Source organism: Gracilinanus agilis, chromosome X (assembly GCF_016433145.1).
Source record: "Gracilinanus agilis isolate LMUSP501 chromosome X, AgileGrace, whole genome shotgun sequence".
NCBI lineage: Eukaryota > Metazoa > Chordata > Mammalia > Didelphimorphia > Didelphidae > Gracilinanus > Gracilinanus agilis.
This window is the reverse complement of record NC_058136.1, coordinates 78598551-78613247: the sequence shown is the minus strand read 5'-3', so window position 1 is coordinate 78613247 and position 14697 is coordinate 78598551. Positions and strand designations below refer to the sequence as shown.

Sequence of the window (14697 nt, the reverse complement as noted above, 5' to 3'; positions counted from 1 at the left end):
ATTGCCAAATGATTCCACTTTCAAGAGATGGAAATGACATAAAAGAAAAGTATTGCTGCTATGCAAATCCACTGAAAACAGACAGTTTGGCTTTGTTTTCATCAACAGTGATCAGAGCATTAGATTAGACAAAGTAAGCACTTAATATAGAGAGGAAGAAAACTGAGAAGGCAGGGAGAGCCAGTTCATGAAAAGCTTTAAAAACTGGAGGATTTCATATCTGATCCTGGAAATAATAGTTTATGTGTCACTGAAGTTTACGTGAGAGGAGGGAACTTCTGGCAAATCATCTCTATTTTTTCAGTGAAACAGGCAAAGTACTCCACTCAAAGGAAAAATGAAGAATACATGGAAGTTACAGAAGGGACAGAAAGATTGGGAGAGTGAAACAATTAGCAATATATAAAAGGACAATTTTGCTGAACTTCTCTAGCTATTTAGGTAGAGCAGAGTTATTCTTAATATTGTGAATTCAAGATCAAAGACAAATCACAAATACAAAAAACAATGCAGAATTGACCTTATTCATCAATACAAGAAAAAAGAGCAGGACTGATGGCCCCAAAAAGAATTGTGAAATGGAAGAACTATAAGACATGGAAAAGGAAAGAATAAGGGACAAAAGATTATTAGATAGAAGTATTTACCACAGAAATTAGATCATATTTGTGTATTGCTCAGATAAAGAAATTAGATCATATTTGTGTATTGCTCAGATAAGAGTAAATGAATGAGGGGGCAGCTGGGTAGCTCAGTGGAGTGAGAGTCAGGCCTAGAGACAGGAGGTCCTAGGTTCAAACCTGGCCTCAGCCACTTCCCAGCTGTGTGACCCTGGGCAAGTCACTTGACCCCCATTGCCCACCCTTGCCAATCTTCCACCTATGAGACAATACACCGAAGTACAAGGGTTTAAAAAAAATTTTTTTTTAATTTTAAAAAAAAAGAGTAAATGAATGAAATCAGGGGAATGGAGGAGACTGAAGAATTAGAAAATTATTACAAGACGCATCAACAGGTATATTAAATACCAAAATAGTACAACAGGAAATAGAGTTTTGGAGCAGTCATGGAATCGACAGAAGGATGCTATAAAGAGGATAAGCCTCCAGAATCTGGATAGGGCAGAAAACATTAACAGTGTGATTCTCAAAGCAGAAAAGCTTAGAAGTAACAAAAAGGAAAAAGGAATATTCTAGTTTTCCTTTCATGGCAAAAGAATTCAGGATTGCCCAGTGTGTAAGGAAAATTCAGATGCTTCAATATTCAGTTCCTACAGAAACCAAAATCAGAGGAGAGACAGAAGTGATCAGAAAATTTTTAAAGACAAAAGTCTGAAAGTACAATTTCAGAAAGAAAACCAAAAGTCTTAGAAGATAAAAAGATATAAGTCAATAAGAAAAAGGTATTATGGTGAAAACTATGTATCCTTATTTAGAATAATGTTTTCAATCCATAATTTAAGTAAATACTCCAAGATAGATGTTAGTAAAAGTAGAACTATAAATTTTTCTTCCAAGGTCAGAGAAACCTCATAAAAGTTATGGTTAAGAATTTTTAATATTAACTATAGCATAGTTGATTGCCACTTCAACTAGAAAATATATAAAATTAAAAACCTAAATACTTGCATGTCCCTTATTCTGAATGTACCTAATAATATAAATCATTTGATAACATGACTCAGAATCACTGATACTACAAAATAAGACTAAGATATTCCCAAATGGATATCATAATGCCTACCTGCACTGTTCATCCATTCCTTCAGAATCACGACTTATATCATCACTCATATAATATTTATAACAGTTCTAGAAAGAAATTAACATTTAGTTCTACATCTTAAAATTTCTTAAAATGTTATCATTACAAAGCACATGTTTTTAAATTATTCAAACCACTTAAGCTTAAACATAAAACTAGGGTGATAAAAGAAATGGAATGTTTTGTTGTATAAAAGAATCGGCAACAAAATATCGACCTATCATTAAGTAATGTCTAAACAAAAAGTGTATAAACTTAGCTGTACTATGCACTACAGAAAGGAATGAAGGATTCATTTTAACTGATAAATTGATTAAAAGAAAATTGAAAAGATTTCCAAAGGAAAAATTGCATAAATTGATAAACTCAAATTTTTTGGTACTGGTATTATGGTTGTTAAGAGTACTGTAAGACATCAGATAAAATCTTTCCTCAAGTAACAACCCTTTACAGAATTATTTTCTTAATTGGGAAAATTAGAATCATAATAACAACATGAAAGGAGCAGCAAGTAGCACAATGGAGAGAGGCAGGCCTGGGAAACAGAAGGATCTGGAGGGTTAAAATTCAACCATAGGCACTTCCCTAGATGTATGTCCAGCCCCTTTCCCTTCTGTCATAGAGTTGTAACTAAGACAGAAAAAAAACAACCGATTCTTGGTTTTTTTTTTTTCTTCTTCTTTTAATACATTGTCTTTGTTTCAAAGCAGAAGAAGAATAAAAGGCAATAGGGGTGAAATGATTTTCTCATGACCACACAGTCAGGAAATATTTGAGGCTAAATTTGAACCTAAAAACTCCTTTCTCTATCTAGTTAACCACTTATTTGGCCACAGAAGCAAGAGTTTTAAAACTAATAATAAAATCTTAAAATGCTATTATTAAAAAGTATTATTACAAATGCTAAATCCAGAAAAGAGGTCATTTAAAATGTCATCTTCTCAGTCAGAAGCAGGATAACTGAGGGCAGAAAACACTTGCTGATATTATCTAAAATGTGTTTTTGTTTTTTGAATTAAAATTTTTCCTTTTTGCAAGGTAACTATGCAGGATTTACTACAAGAAAAATTATGACATAAAAGTAAAATTTTTTTTAATTTAAGAGAAAGAAAATAAAACACCTTAAAGTAAACAAACAAAACAATTTAAAACAAAAAAGCTTTGACAAGACCCCAAAATAAGTATTATTCACCTGGCTAAGAATTTTAAGAGTACTTCAGGAAAATAAAGGAAACACGAGTGAAAATGAACATCTTATTTTTAAAATTTGTGTTTATAAAAATTAAAAAGTAAAGTTCATTCAAATTAACCAATTTATGAATCAAATCTTGTACCCCAATTCTGAAGAGGGAAAGCCCTTTCATTTTTGAAGTGCATAACAGAATAAATAAAAATAATAAATAAAAAGTCTAAAATGCTACAAGATCTGCCCTTTACAAAAATGATTTCATAATACATCTGATGAAGTAACAAAAGGCAGAAAATAAGATACAAATTATAATTATTAATTTTATGATTACAAACCTTACAAATAAGAACATTCAATGCAGGATGTCGATATATTGAATCCTTCTGAAAATGATTCAGCTGTTGTCCACAAGCTGTGCAACTCACAATTCTATGTAGTTCTTTCCCTAAAACAAATAAACCCATACCATATTTTATTTCCATAACCACTTATAATTATTTTTATATATCTATATATTTGCAATGCATTATGTACTTAATCAGTAGAAATTGTAATTATAAAAATTCATTTACATTATTATACTGTTGCACACTTATAGAAAAATTATTGGCAAATTGTCCAAAATTACATAGGTTTATAATAAGAAAGGATCTCATCACACATCCTTCCCAATCCATGGCTGAAATTATATCATTCAATCTCTCCTTAAAATTATCCAGCAATAATTTCAAGGCAGCCAATTAATTTTTCTGAACAATAGTAATTAATACAAAATTTTTCCTATCCTCCAACCTTAAGTCATTTTTAATAATTTCCATCCAATTTTTCTGGAACTATATATAAAGGCAATCAAAACAGTATTAACCATTAATTAATTATAGGGGGAAATACAATACTCTTGTAGGTATGCTTTCTTTCCTGGGGCAGCTTTTCAAATTCTTGAACACAGCTAACATATGTACTATATTTGATAATTACTATGATACTGTGCAAAGCTTTAAAAAGTTAATTGAATTTATTTTTTTATTTGAAATTAGAGTAGATAAAATGCATTTATATTCAATAGAAAAGTATAATTAGACTAACCATTTCAGAAAATTATTGTTGCAACAAAGTATAAAGAAATTTGAGGCAGGAAAAATTTAGGGGAGTGAAAATGAAGGCATACATTAGAATGACATGGAGTTAAAATGATTTGGGGGAAAAATTCCATGAAAGTAGAAATGACAAAAGTTGACAAACAATCACATATATGTGTTCAGGAATTAGTAGGAAAGACATGTAAATAAATATGAATATCTGAAAAAAATCATGATGGAGATACTGTTAAGTTTTGTTAAATAAAAAAAGGAAAAAAGCAAATAAAATGAACAAAAGAGAATAAAGAGATAAAGAGATGATTAACACATCAATGAGAAGAAACAAACTAGAGAATATCAACTCAATAAAATGAAAATGTTTTTAAACATGTCTGCTCTATTTTTATATTGTTTGTATTGTTTATATGTTTATATTGAGATAAATACAAATTCAGTGGATGTAGGATTAGAAGACAAAAGGCCCTTTCCAACTACAAGATTTGTTTAAATGTTTGACAAACATCAGGAATTTAAGAATATGATTAGAGAATGATAAAAAGATAAAATGAAATTTAAGTCTCATAAAAATAAATACAGAGTATAGAATAATATTTAAAATCTGATATTTAAAAGTTAAATATTTCAGGAGGCCTACTGTATAACATAGGGATTTGATAAATTGTTTCATGAATATTTAAAATTTTTTAAATATTATTATATTTTTATATCTCATTAATTTCCAACTGCAATCCCAAAACATTTAGAGGGTTTTCAAACCCTTTAAACAAAGAAAAAAAGCCAACCAACCAAACTACCTAACATAATATACTCAAATCTGAGCCTACTTCTCAATCAAGGGAAGAACATTTCCTCAACTTCTTTTTCTGCTGTTCTTTCCATACTGTGTCATATTGAAGCTCTGGGAGCTGAGAGTCCCACCTTGATTGACAGGTGAAGAACGTTGGACCTCAGAATGTTCCCAGAGGCCATGAGGACAGGGGAGAAAGCAGTTGGCCAGGGGGGGCATAAATACCCTGGCAGCCCCTGACAAGGGGGTTTTATTTCCTTTCCCTTGTTCTTTGGACCTTGGATCTGTGGACCCTGGTCTATTGGGAACTGAGGCTTTGCTTGTCTAAGTCTTGCAAGAACTCCTGTTTGAATTCACTGACACTGATCGGCCTGTATCCAGTCCGTGAATCCTCTGATTCTTCTGTCCCTAGACATTTAGACATCCAAACCATCCTTAGGTATCTAGGTATCCCGGAGCCCGGGAGGAATGGGGAAGTGGGCAGGAGAAGAAGAAGAGGGTGGAAAGGGTGGTTCCTAAAAGGCTATAGAAAGGCATAACATCTGGCAAGAAGGAGGAGCTGAGAAACATCATCCAACATTTTGTTTACTCTGGTTTGGCTGTGGCCAGGCTAAGCCAGAGGAGCTGAAGAACAAGCCAGAATTGTTAACCAGCCTATAGTTCTGAGGGATTAGAACTGTCAAAAGATTAGTGTTAGTGTCCTCTATTCCTCTTCCCCATTTTCCTAAACATTCCTTCCTTGTCATATAAAACCCATCAAGTTCCTTCCTGGAGTGGTTGTATCATCACTTCTCTGGGGAGGGAGCAAACACAGTCAGATAAACGTGTCCAAGGCTAACAGAGCCCAATACCCACTATTGATCAACCCCTGAGTCTTGCCCCCTAGCTAGATGTTGTAACAACTCTCTCCTTTATGACAACTGTCACATGCAATAGTTTATATTTCCCATATTTTCTAAATTCCATATAATAATTCAAAAAATGTACTTAACTTTCCTTTAAACTGCTCACCAGGGGCAGCTGGATGGCTCATTGGATTGAGAGCCAGACCTAGAACCGGAAGGTCCTAGGTTCAAATCTGCCCTCAGACACTTCCTAGCTGTGTGACCCTGGGCAAGTCACTTTAACCCCCTTGCCTAGCCCTTACCATTCTCCTGCCTTGGAGTCAATATTGACTCCAAAGCAGGAAGGTAAGGGTTTTTAAAAATAAAAAATAAATAAACTACTCACCAACATGCTTTTTGTGCGTTCCAGTTTTAATTTTACTTCTGTTGCTAACTTCAGGTTTTTGGAAATCATCTTCATCTTCATTTTGAAAATCTTCATCTTCTGGATATGGTTTCTGTAATAGTTCTGACTGTACAATGACAGTACCTATAATTTAACATTAGTAATTATTAATCTTTGGATGTGAAGTTAACACAGAAACTAATATTCTAAAATATATACTTCTGCTTTCTAATATTTAGCCTTTTTTGACATTTAATTTTAGAGCCTATAATGAGAATCTATGGCAAAGAACCAAAATGGTTTTTAACCTACAAATAGGGTTAGGGAAAAGTGAGGATGAGAACACTGAGCAGTGATTTCTAAAAAGAAGAAAGATTAGGTAATATAAATTTAATCTGAGTATAAGTACCAAACAAAAACTCAGAAAATGTAACTATTTAAGAGTCCAATGGGTCAAAATATTTATAAAGATGGCATAAAAATCACACTATTTTATCCTTGATGCCTTCATAGCACCAATCAAAGAATCAATCATCACTCAAGCTCTGAAAGCCACTAGATAAATGAAAATGGAAAGGAAAAAAAAAAAAGAAATTTTATTCCAGGATACTAAGGGACACTACCTTAAGTCTACAACCCTGAATTCTTATAGTTAGGTAAAAGTTTCTAAAAGTAGGTCAAAGTTAGAATTAGAATTAGATATTAATTTACTTTCAAAGACTAGAAGTAGTTCTAAATTATTTCAACTTTTGACCCAGAGGTCAAACTAAATTTGGCCAATAACAAAGAAGTCATTAGCAGCAAATAATGATGTCTACATATATTCTATTGTGATTTTCAGCAAGCCATTTTCACTTTATGGACCTCTGTTTCCTCATCTAGAATATCAGGGGTTTAGACAAGTTCTAAAATCCCTTCCAACTATGAATCTATTTTGCTATGACAAATTTTAAAACAACAAAAATTGGCTTAATGAATTTAAAACAAAAATTTCTACCCATAATTGCTGGTTATAATTTTCAAATATATATGTCTACATTTATAGAAATAAATTACAACGTGCCTTCAGTGAAACTTTTCATAGAAACAATATTTTCTGAATTTTCATCTGATTGAAATTCACTTATAGGTTCATCCATAAGCTGCCCATCATCAGAGTCAGTGTGTTTTTTAATAACTGTAAGTTTCCTAAAGAAATTTTTTAAAATGTATAATTAGAAATATGATATTAATGTGCTGTCAAGTTTTAGAAAATCGACTTAATAGATGGCAATAATAAAGTTTAATAATAATATTTCAAAGAATGTAAGTTCAAAGTTTGACTCACAACTAGTAATCTAAGTTATTCATATTCTTTATATTTGATCCAAGTTTCCTGCAAATTTTTCCCAGAATGAATAGAACATCGCTTTTGGAATCTTAACATTTAGAAAACAAAGCAAAAACTCAGGCTTGTCCGTTATGATAATTCAATCTGATATCATAATAAAGATAAATCTTTTTGCTGATTTATTTTATCATGCCTTTTGGGCACATAAGTTCATATCCTCTTCTACTGCCTTGATGAAATCAACCCAAAGTCAAAGACATCCACAAACATGAATATTTAAACAGCTGAAATAAAAGAATTGTTTCACTTATGGTAAAAAGGTAAGGTCTCGGTCTCTGTGGAGCTGACAGGCTGAATGGTCTACTCAGTTTTGAATATCTTATGAACCCAATCTGACTGAATTTCTTATAAAAAAAATTGGTTTCTTTCACAGGTTTTAAATGGGGAAAAGGAGGGAAAAAGGAAGGAGGGTCAAAAAGGAATTCCCTAATTCCAATTTTCTTAATCTCTTCCCTCCAAAAGCTAATAGATTCTCATGAATCTTTTCTTCTGTTACTTGCTGCTAACTGACAACTACTCTCTTGTCTTTCCCCAAAATTCCCTACTCTAGCTTTTCTGACTATGGCCTCTTCTGAAATAGTATGGTAAAGAAATATAGTTCAGTTGACTTTGATTAGGTATCATCCAGCTGAGAGGTCAAACAGGTATAGTCTTTCAGGTTGGCTTCTCCGTAAAAGCAGGATATGTTTCAGACAGGAACTCAGGAACATAGATGACAGATACAGATGGAAAATCCATTGGTAATTCTATATTTGGAGACCGTTTAGCTGAGTGAAGGACTTCAGCTGCAGGGTCCACAGGCTTTCCACCAGAAAGTCTTGTTATTTCCCTCACAGGAAGTTCTCTCTCAAAGTTGCAAAGGAAATAGGAACCAAATAGCCCTCTCAACTGCCCTGGTCCTCTTTTTATCCCTTCCTGACATTTCTAAGAACACTTCCTTTTGTGTTCCATTCGTGAGCCAACCTCTATACTTTGCAAATTTTCTTTCCTACATCTCTATATTTCCACATAGCATATAAAAGAAATGTTGCAAAACATTAGCAGTAATGTTTCTGATATAAAACTGCTAAGAGAAAAAAATTAGGAATTCATAAAAGAATTTCCTTCAATTACATCTAACAAGTTTCTTAATAATGAACATAATTTATTAAATATTAAGTTTAGGGTTAGGGTTAGGGTTAGGATCATGAACATAAGGGAATTTACTACAAGATATTTTGGGAAATCACCTAATAAAAGGTAAAATGGAGGATCAATTTACAGTTGTTTTTCCTTGCAATACAAGATTAAGCTTTTTCTTCAAGTATCAAGCAATCATTATATAAAATTAGAGCCCCAGATAAAGTTTTTTTTTTAATTTTTTTAAACCCTTAATTTCTGTGTATTGAGTGGAAGAGTGGTAAGGGTGGGCAATGGGGGTCAAGTGACTTGCCCAGGGTCACACAGCTGGGAAGTGTCTGAGGCCAGCTTTGAACCTAGGACCTCCCGTCTCTAGGCCTGACTCTCAATCCACTGAGCTACCCAGCTGCTCCCCCCAGATAAAGTTTTAATTAAATGATATGGATAAAAATAAAATATATTTCCTAAAAGTAATAGCAGCAAGATGCTGCCAATAATATGCCACACTTATTATTTAAAATATGGACTGAAATACAAAATGATCAAGAATTTACATAATACAAAATGTTTGAATACAAAGTACACCTACCAACTAATTATTTTGCCTTCAAGAGGAAGGTTGTCATTCTTCTACTCAGTTACAATTCCCTTACATCATTTTATAAATTACGTTTTAATTGCAAAATGAAACATCAGTGAAGGAGAATTTTAGTATGTACAGAACAGCAAAAGAATGTCAGAAAAAATGAATTTCCATTACATAAGATTCTCCTTCCTTCCTAAATATTGTGGCTTAGTTTATCAATATTCTTTTAACCTACATTCTTTGTTACTATTAAATCATAACTATACAAGAATCACATTTGAAGTAGCACCATTTGAATTCATATCTGTAAATAATTGGAATTTCAAATTTCATATTTAGAAATAAAACAATTATACATTTACAGTTACCACTTTTTATAACATTTTTGAATCACCATGATAGAAACTAAGTGGGTTTTATTTCAAAAAAGGTCAATTTTTGCTATAGCAAAAGAATTTGGAACGAAAGGCATACCTGGATAACATTTATATAACCCAGTGGAAGTGCTTATTGGATACAGGATGGGGAGGGTAGAGGAGAAGGGGGAAAATTGAAATGTATAAACATGGAAAAATATTTTTAAAATAAAAACAAAAATAAAATAATATAGTATTTGTGATTCTTTATTAGAAGCCCTTAACAATCCAGACTTCTGAATGGCACCTCTCCTTGACTCAGATGCACGTTTCTCGGCCCCTTCTTTATTGCAAAATATTTATTGTAATACTGCAATGCTTAGTAGGACTAATAAAATATTATATAAAATTTGTACTTTTTGAAATATAATGTATTATGATCACAGATAATAACTAACCTTTTTGAGCATAATGACTTTAAGGTTTTCAGTTCTTCAGAATGAGCACTATCCTAAAAAAAAAAAGTCAAATACAATTGTTGGTGAATACATAGTGAAGTTTTTGTTGTTCAGAGGTTTTACAGTTGTATTTAACTCCTTATGACCCCATTTGGGTTTTCTTGGCAAAAATATTGAAATGACTGGGTATTTCCTTCTCCAATTCATTTTATTGATGAGGAAGCCAAGACAGAGTTAAGTGACTTGCCCAGGGTCACACAGCTAATTAAGTGTCTGAGGACAAATTTGAACCCAAGTCTTCCTGAATGGTCTGGTGCTCTTCTTCAGTAAATAACCAAACTGACTTTCCACCTAAAACTGACATCTGCTTTCTAATAAAGTAAGGAAAGCAAAATTTGGCTAAAGAGTCAAAGAATATACAATCTAGCAAAAGCAATCACAAGCAAACATATGCAAAACAAGGTATATACACTGGATTAAAAAGGAAATAACAAAGGAAAAGCACTAAAGTTAAAAGGGGATGGGCCAAAGAAATAATAAGGAAAAAGACTTGAACAAAAATATTTTTAGCTTCTCTCTTTGTGATGGCAAAAAATTGGAAAATGAGAGAATGTCCTTCGATGGGGGAATGGCTGAACACATTATGTTATCTGTTGGTGATGGAATACTATTGTGCTCAAAGGAATAATGAACTGGAGAAATTCCATGTGAACTAGAAAGACCTCCAGGAATGGATGCAGAGCAAAAGGAGCAGATCCAGGAGAACATTGTACACAGAGACTGATAACTGTGATACAATTGAACATAACAGACTTCTCTACTAGCCACAATATAAGGATCCAGAGCAAGGCTGAGGGACTTATAAGAAAACTAGTCACATTCAGAGGAAGAACTGTGGGAGGAGAAACACAGAAGAAAAACATGCTAAATGATAACTCTAGTCCAACTATCAATAATATAGAATTAGGGTCTTGATCAATGATACATGTAAAACCCAGTGGAATTGTGTGTCAACTAAAGGGGTTTGGGGGTTTTGGGGGAGAGAGAAAGAACATGAATATATAACTAGGGGAAAATATTCAAAATAAAAATTTTAAAAAGGGGATGGGGAAAGCTTCTGGTAGATGTTGAGATTTTATTTCAGCCTTAAAAGAAGCCAAAGAGGTCAAGTTGGAGATAAAGCAAGAAACCTTTCCTGGGATAGCCACAAAGAATGCCCACAGATGTGAGTGTCTTATAACTGAATAGAAAGGATGCATATTGGGGAGTAAGCCTGGAAGGGCAAGATGGGACTAGATTTTGAAAGTTTTTGAATGTCAAACAATGCATTTTGTAGAGGCAATAGGGAGCTCTTGGAAATTATTTGTTGGAGCAGAGGGGAGAATGATATAAGCAAAACCTTCATTTGAGTAAAATCACTTTGAAGGCAGAATGGAGAATAGAATGCGGTGGAGAAAAACTTGAAGAAGGCCAATTCAATAGTCCAGCTGTTGTGCAAAAATCTTTAATAAAATACTAGGAAAGAGATTATAACAAGTTATCCCAAGGATTATTCACTATGACCTGGTAGGAATTATACCAAGAATGCAAGGCTGGTTGAACATTAGGAAAACTGTCCACATAATTGATCATATATCATTATTAAACAAACTAACAGAAATCACATGATTATTTCAATAGATGCAGAAAAAGTCTTTGACAAAATACAACACCCATTCTAATTAAAAATACTAGAAAGTATAAGAAGAGAAGGGCCTTTCTTCAAAATAATGAGCAGTATATATTTAAAACCATCAGTAAGTATCATCTGCAACGGGAATAAATCAGAAGCCTTCCCAATAAGAGCAGGAGTGAAGCAGGGATGCCCACTATCACCACTTTGATTTAATATTGATTTAATATAAAATGCTAGCAGTAGCAATTAGAGAAGAAAAAGAAATTGAAGGGATTAAAGTAGAAAATGAAAAAATAACTATAACCTCTTTCAAGATGTAATGATGGTATACCTAAAGAATCCTAGAAAATCAACTAAAAAAACTAGTGGAAATAATTAAAACTTAAGTAAAGTTGCAGTATACAAAATGAACCCACATAAATCATCAGAATTTCTAAGAGTTAGAAAGAAAAATTCGATTTAACATCACTCAAGTCAAAATAAATTATTTGGAAATTTATCTGCCAAGAAGACAAACTCAGGAATTAAGTAGATCAACATGACAGAAATGAGTAGAAGACTTAAATATAGTGAAATCATAAATAAATTAGGTGAATATAGAATAGTATAACTGTAAGATCTATGAGAAAGGAAGAAATTTAAGATCAAGAGATAACATTACAAGATGTAAAATGAATAATTTTGATTATATTGAATTAAAAGAGTTCTGTACAAACAAAACCAATGCAACCTACATTAGAAGGGGAGCAACAAATTGGGGAAAGAAATTTTGTAACAAAATTCTCTGACAAAGATGCAATTTCCCAAAAATATAAAGAACTAAGACAAATGTACAAAAATCAAGCCACTGCCCAGTTGATAAAAGATCAAGGGCTATGAATAAGCAATTTTCCAATGAAGAAATCAAAATTACAAATCACATGAAAAAGTGTTCTGAATACCTGATTAGAAAAATGCAAACCAAAACAACTTGGAGGTACAATATGGAAATAAAGGAAAATTGGGATTTTTGTTGCATTGCTGGTAGAGTTGTGATTTGATCCAACCATTCTGGAGGGCAATTTGGAATTATGCTCAAAGGCCTTTAAAAGATTACTTCAATCCAGCTATACCACACTACTGGGTTTGTACCCCAAAGAGATAATGAAAAATATTTGTACAAAAATATTTATACTTGTCCTTTCAAAGGTGGAAAAAAATTGGAAAATGTAGTATTCCTTGATTGAGGAATAGCTGAACAAATTGTGGTATATGAGGGTAATGGAATACTATTATGCTTTAAGGAATGATGATCTGGAAGAATTCCATGTGAACTGAATCTCCATGAAATGATTCAGATTCTGGAGAACAATGTACAGAAACTAAAACATTGTGGCTCAATCAAATGTAATAGGCATTGTTAATAATAGCAATGAAATGATGTGAGACAAGACCTATGAAAAAGAACGCTATCCATAGGTAGGGAAAGAACACTGGGAATAGAAATGCAGAAGAAAAACATATGATTTATCATTATATGGATATATATATATCATTTTGGGTCCTGGTTTTTTAAAGATTACTCTATTACAAATATGTATAGTATGGAAATAGGTTTTGAGTAATAAGACAGCTCTGGGAGGGAGGAGAGAAGAGAAGAGAGATGATGAATAATGTAACAAGGAGAAAATATTCTAAAATAAAGAAAATAATGTGTAGGAAAAAAGCTTTAAAATGTTTTTTAAAATTTTTTGTTTTACTCAGCGGAATTGTATGCCAGCTAAGGGAGTTATGAGGTTTAATGGGAAAATATTCAAAATTTAAAAATTTAAAATAATAAAATTTTTGTTTTAAATCAGTGATGGGCAAACTGCTGTTGCTAGAGGCCTGTATTAAGGGGCACATGGGAGGAGAAGAACAGAGAAAGCGGCTTCTTTTCAGAGATGTGCAAGTCTTGGCAATAATTTGGTTATGGAAGGTAAGAAAGAGTGAGAGGTCCAGATGGCTCCCAAGTTCTCAGTTTGGCTGACTAGAATTACAGGATAAGATGGTTTTACCTTCCATAGTAACAAAGAAGTTAGAAAGAGGATTTAAGGGGAAAGATCATAAATTTTTTGTTGGACTGAGCTGAAGATGGAGATGAAAAATTGAGTTGCCTTTCTTGCAGGCAAAAAATTCATTCTAAACAATACATTCTATTTTTACCTTCCTAAATATTCTGGCTTTATTTAAATCAGATTGCTTTCTTAGTTTGCCATATTTGCCATATTTCAAGTAGCAACTGTTGAAATCATGTTTGAAATAACTCCTAAAAGCCATAATTATACATTTAGTCGGTCACATTCCATGATGTTTTGTCATTATAACTCATACAGCTAATGAAAATCAAAACTACACTTTAACTACTAATAAAAACTCAGATGCTATGGACCAGAAAAGGCAGATTCTCATCTGTTCTGACAGGATCTTTGAGTTTACAGGGGTTTAAAAAAGAAGTTTCTATATGATACTTCATCACCATGTAGTAATTTTTTTTCTCAGAGGCAAAAAGCATTCTTTACAACATTCCTTTTTTTTAATTGTAAGAGTTTATGGAATATTAATTTTTAATGTTTAAAATTTATTTATTCACAATATAAGAAATGATACTTACTGCACTTTTTGGATTTTCCATTCCGCAAAATCACTGAATGAGAATAAAATGTTTGTCTAGAAAAAGAGCAAAAGAAGGAAATACTCATATCAAATATTGTAAATGACTAAATAAATGATTAAAAAAAAGGGGATCGAAAAATGTTGGAGGATTTATATTAGGTATAAAGGCTAAATTGGGATTGAGAAAACTTAAAGAGATTTTTCCATGACAAAAATGAATTTGTCTCAGTATTTCCCATGTCGCCCTCTCTATCTCTCCCATCTCCATCTTGATTCCTTATATTAAAAGGGAAAAGGAACTGAAATTAAATTATTTGCAAAAGTAAAGGAATCACAAGTGTCTCCTTCCATATAGGAAATGCTGAGGGGCAGCTGGGTAACTCAGTGGAGTGAGAGTCAGGCCTAGAGA

General features: G+C 32.6%; 1 protein-coding gene across 1 annotated transcript in view; it reads right to left on the bottom strand.

Annotated features, from left to right (window-relative positions):
- The window catches only part of LOC123253803 (transcriptional regulator ATRX-like), a 101191-nt gene that overhangs the window by 81715 nt on the left and 4779 nt on the right, over nt 1–14697 (bottom strand). The window contains exons 2-5 of the mRNA XM_044682939.1: nt 14287–14342; nt 6071–6214; nt 3289–3398; nt 1744–1811 (exon numbers count right to left, since the gene is read on the bottom strand). Coding sequence (XP_044538874.1) covers nt 1744–1811; nt 3289–3398; nt 6071–6214; nt 14287–14342 — 378 coding nt within the window. The remainder of the gene's footprint in view (nt 1–1743; nt 1812–3288; nt 3399–6070; nt 6215–14286; nt 14343–14697) is intronic.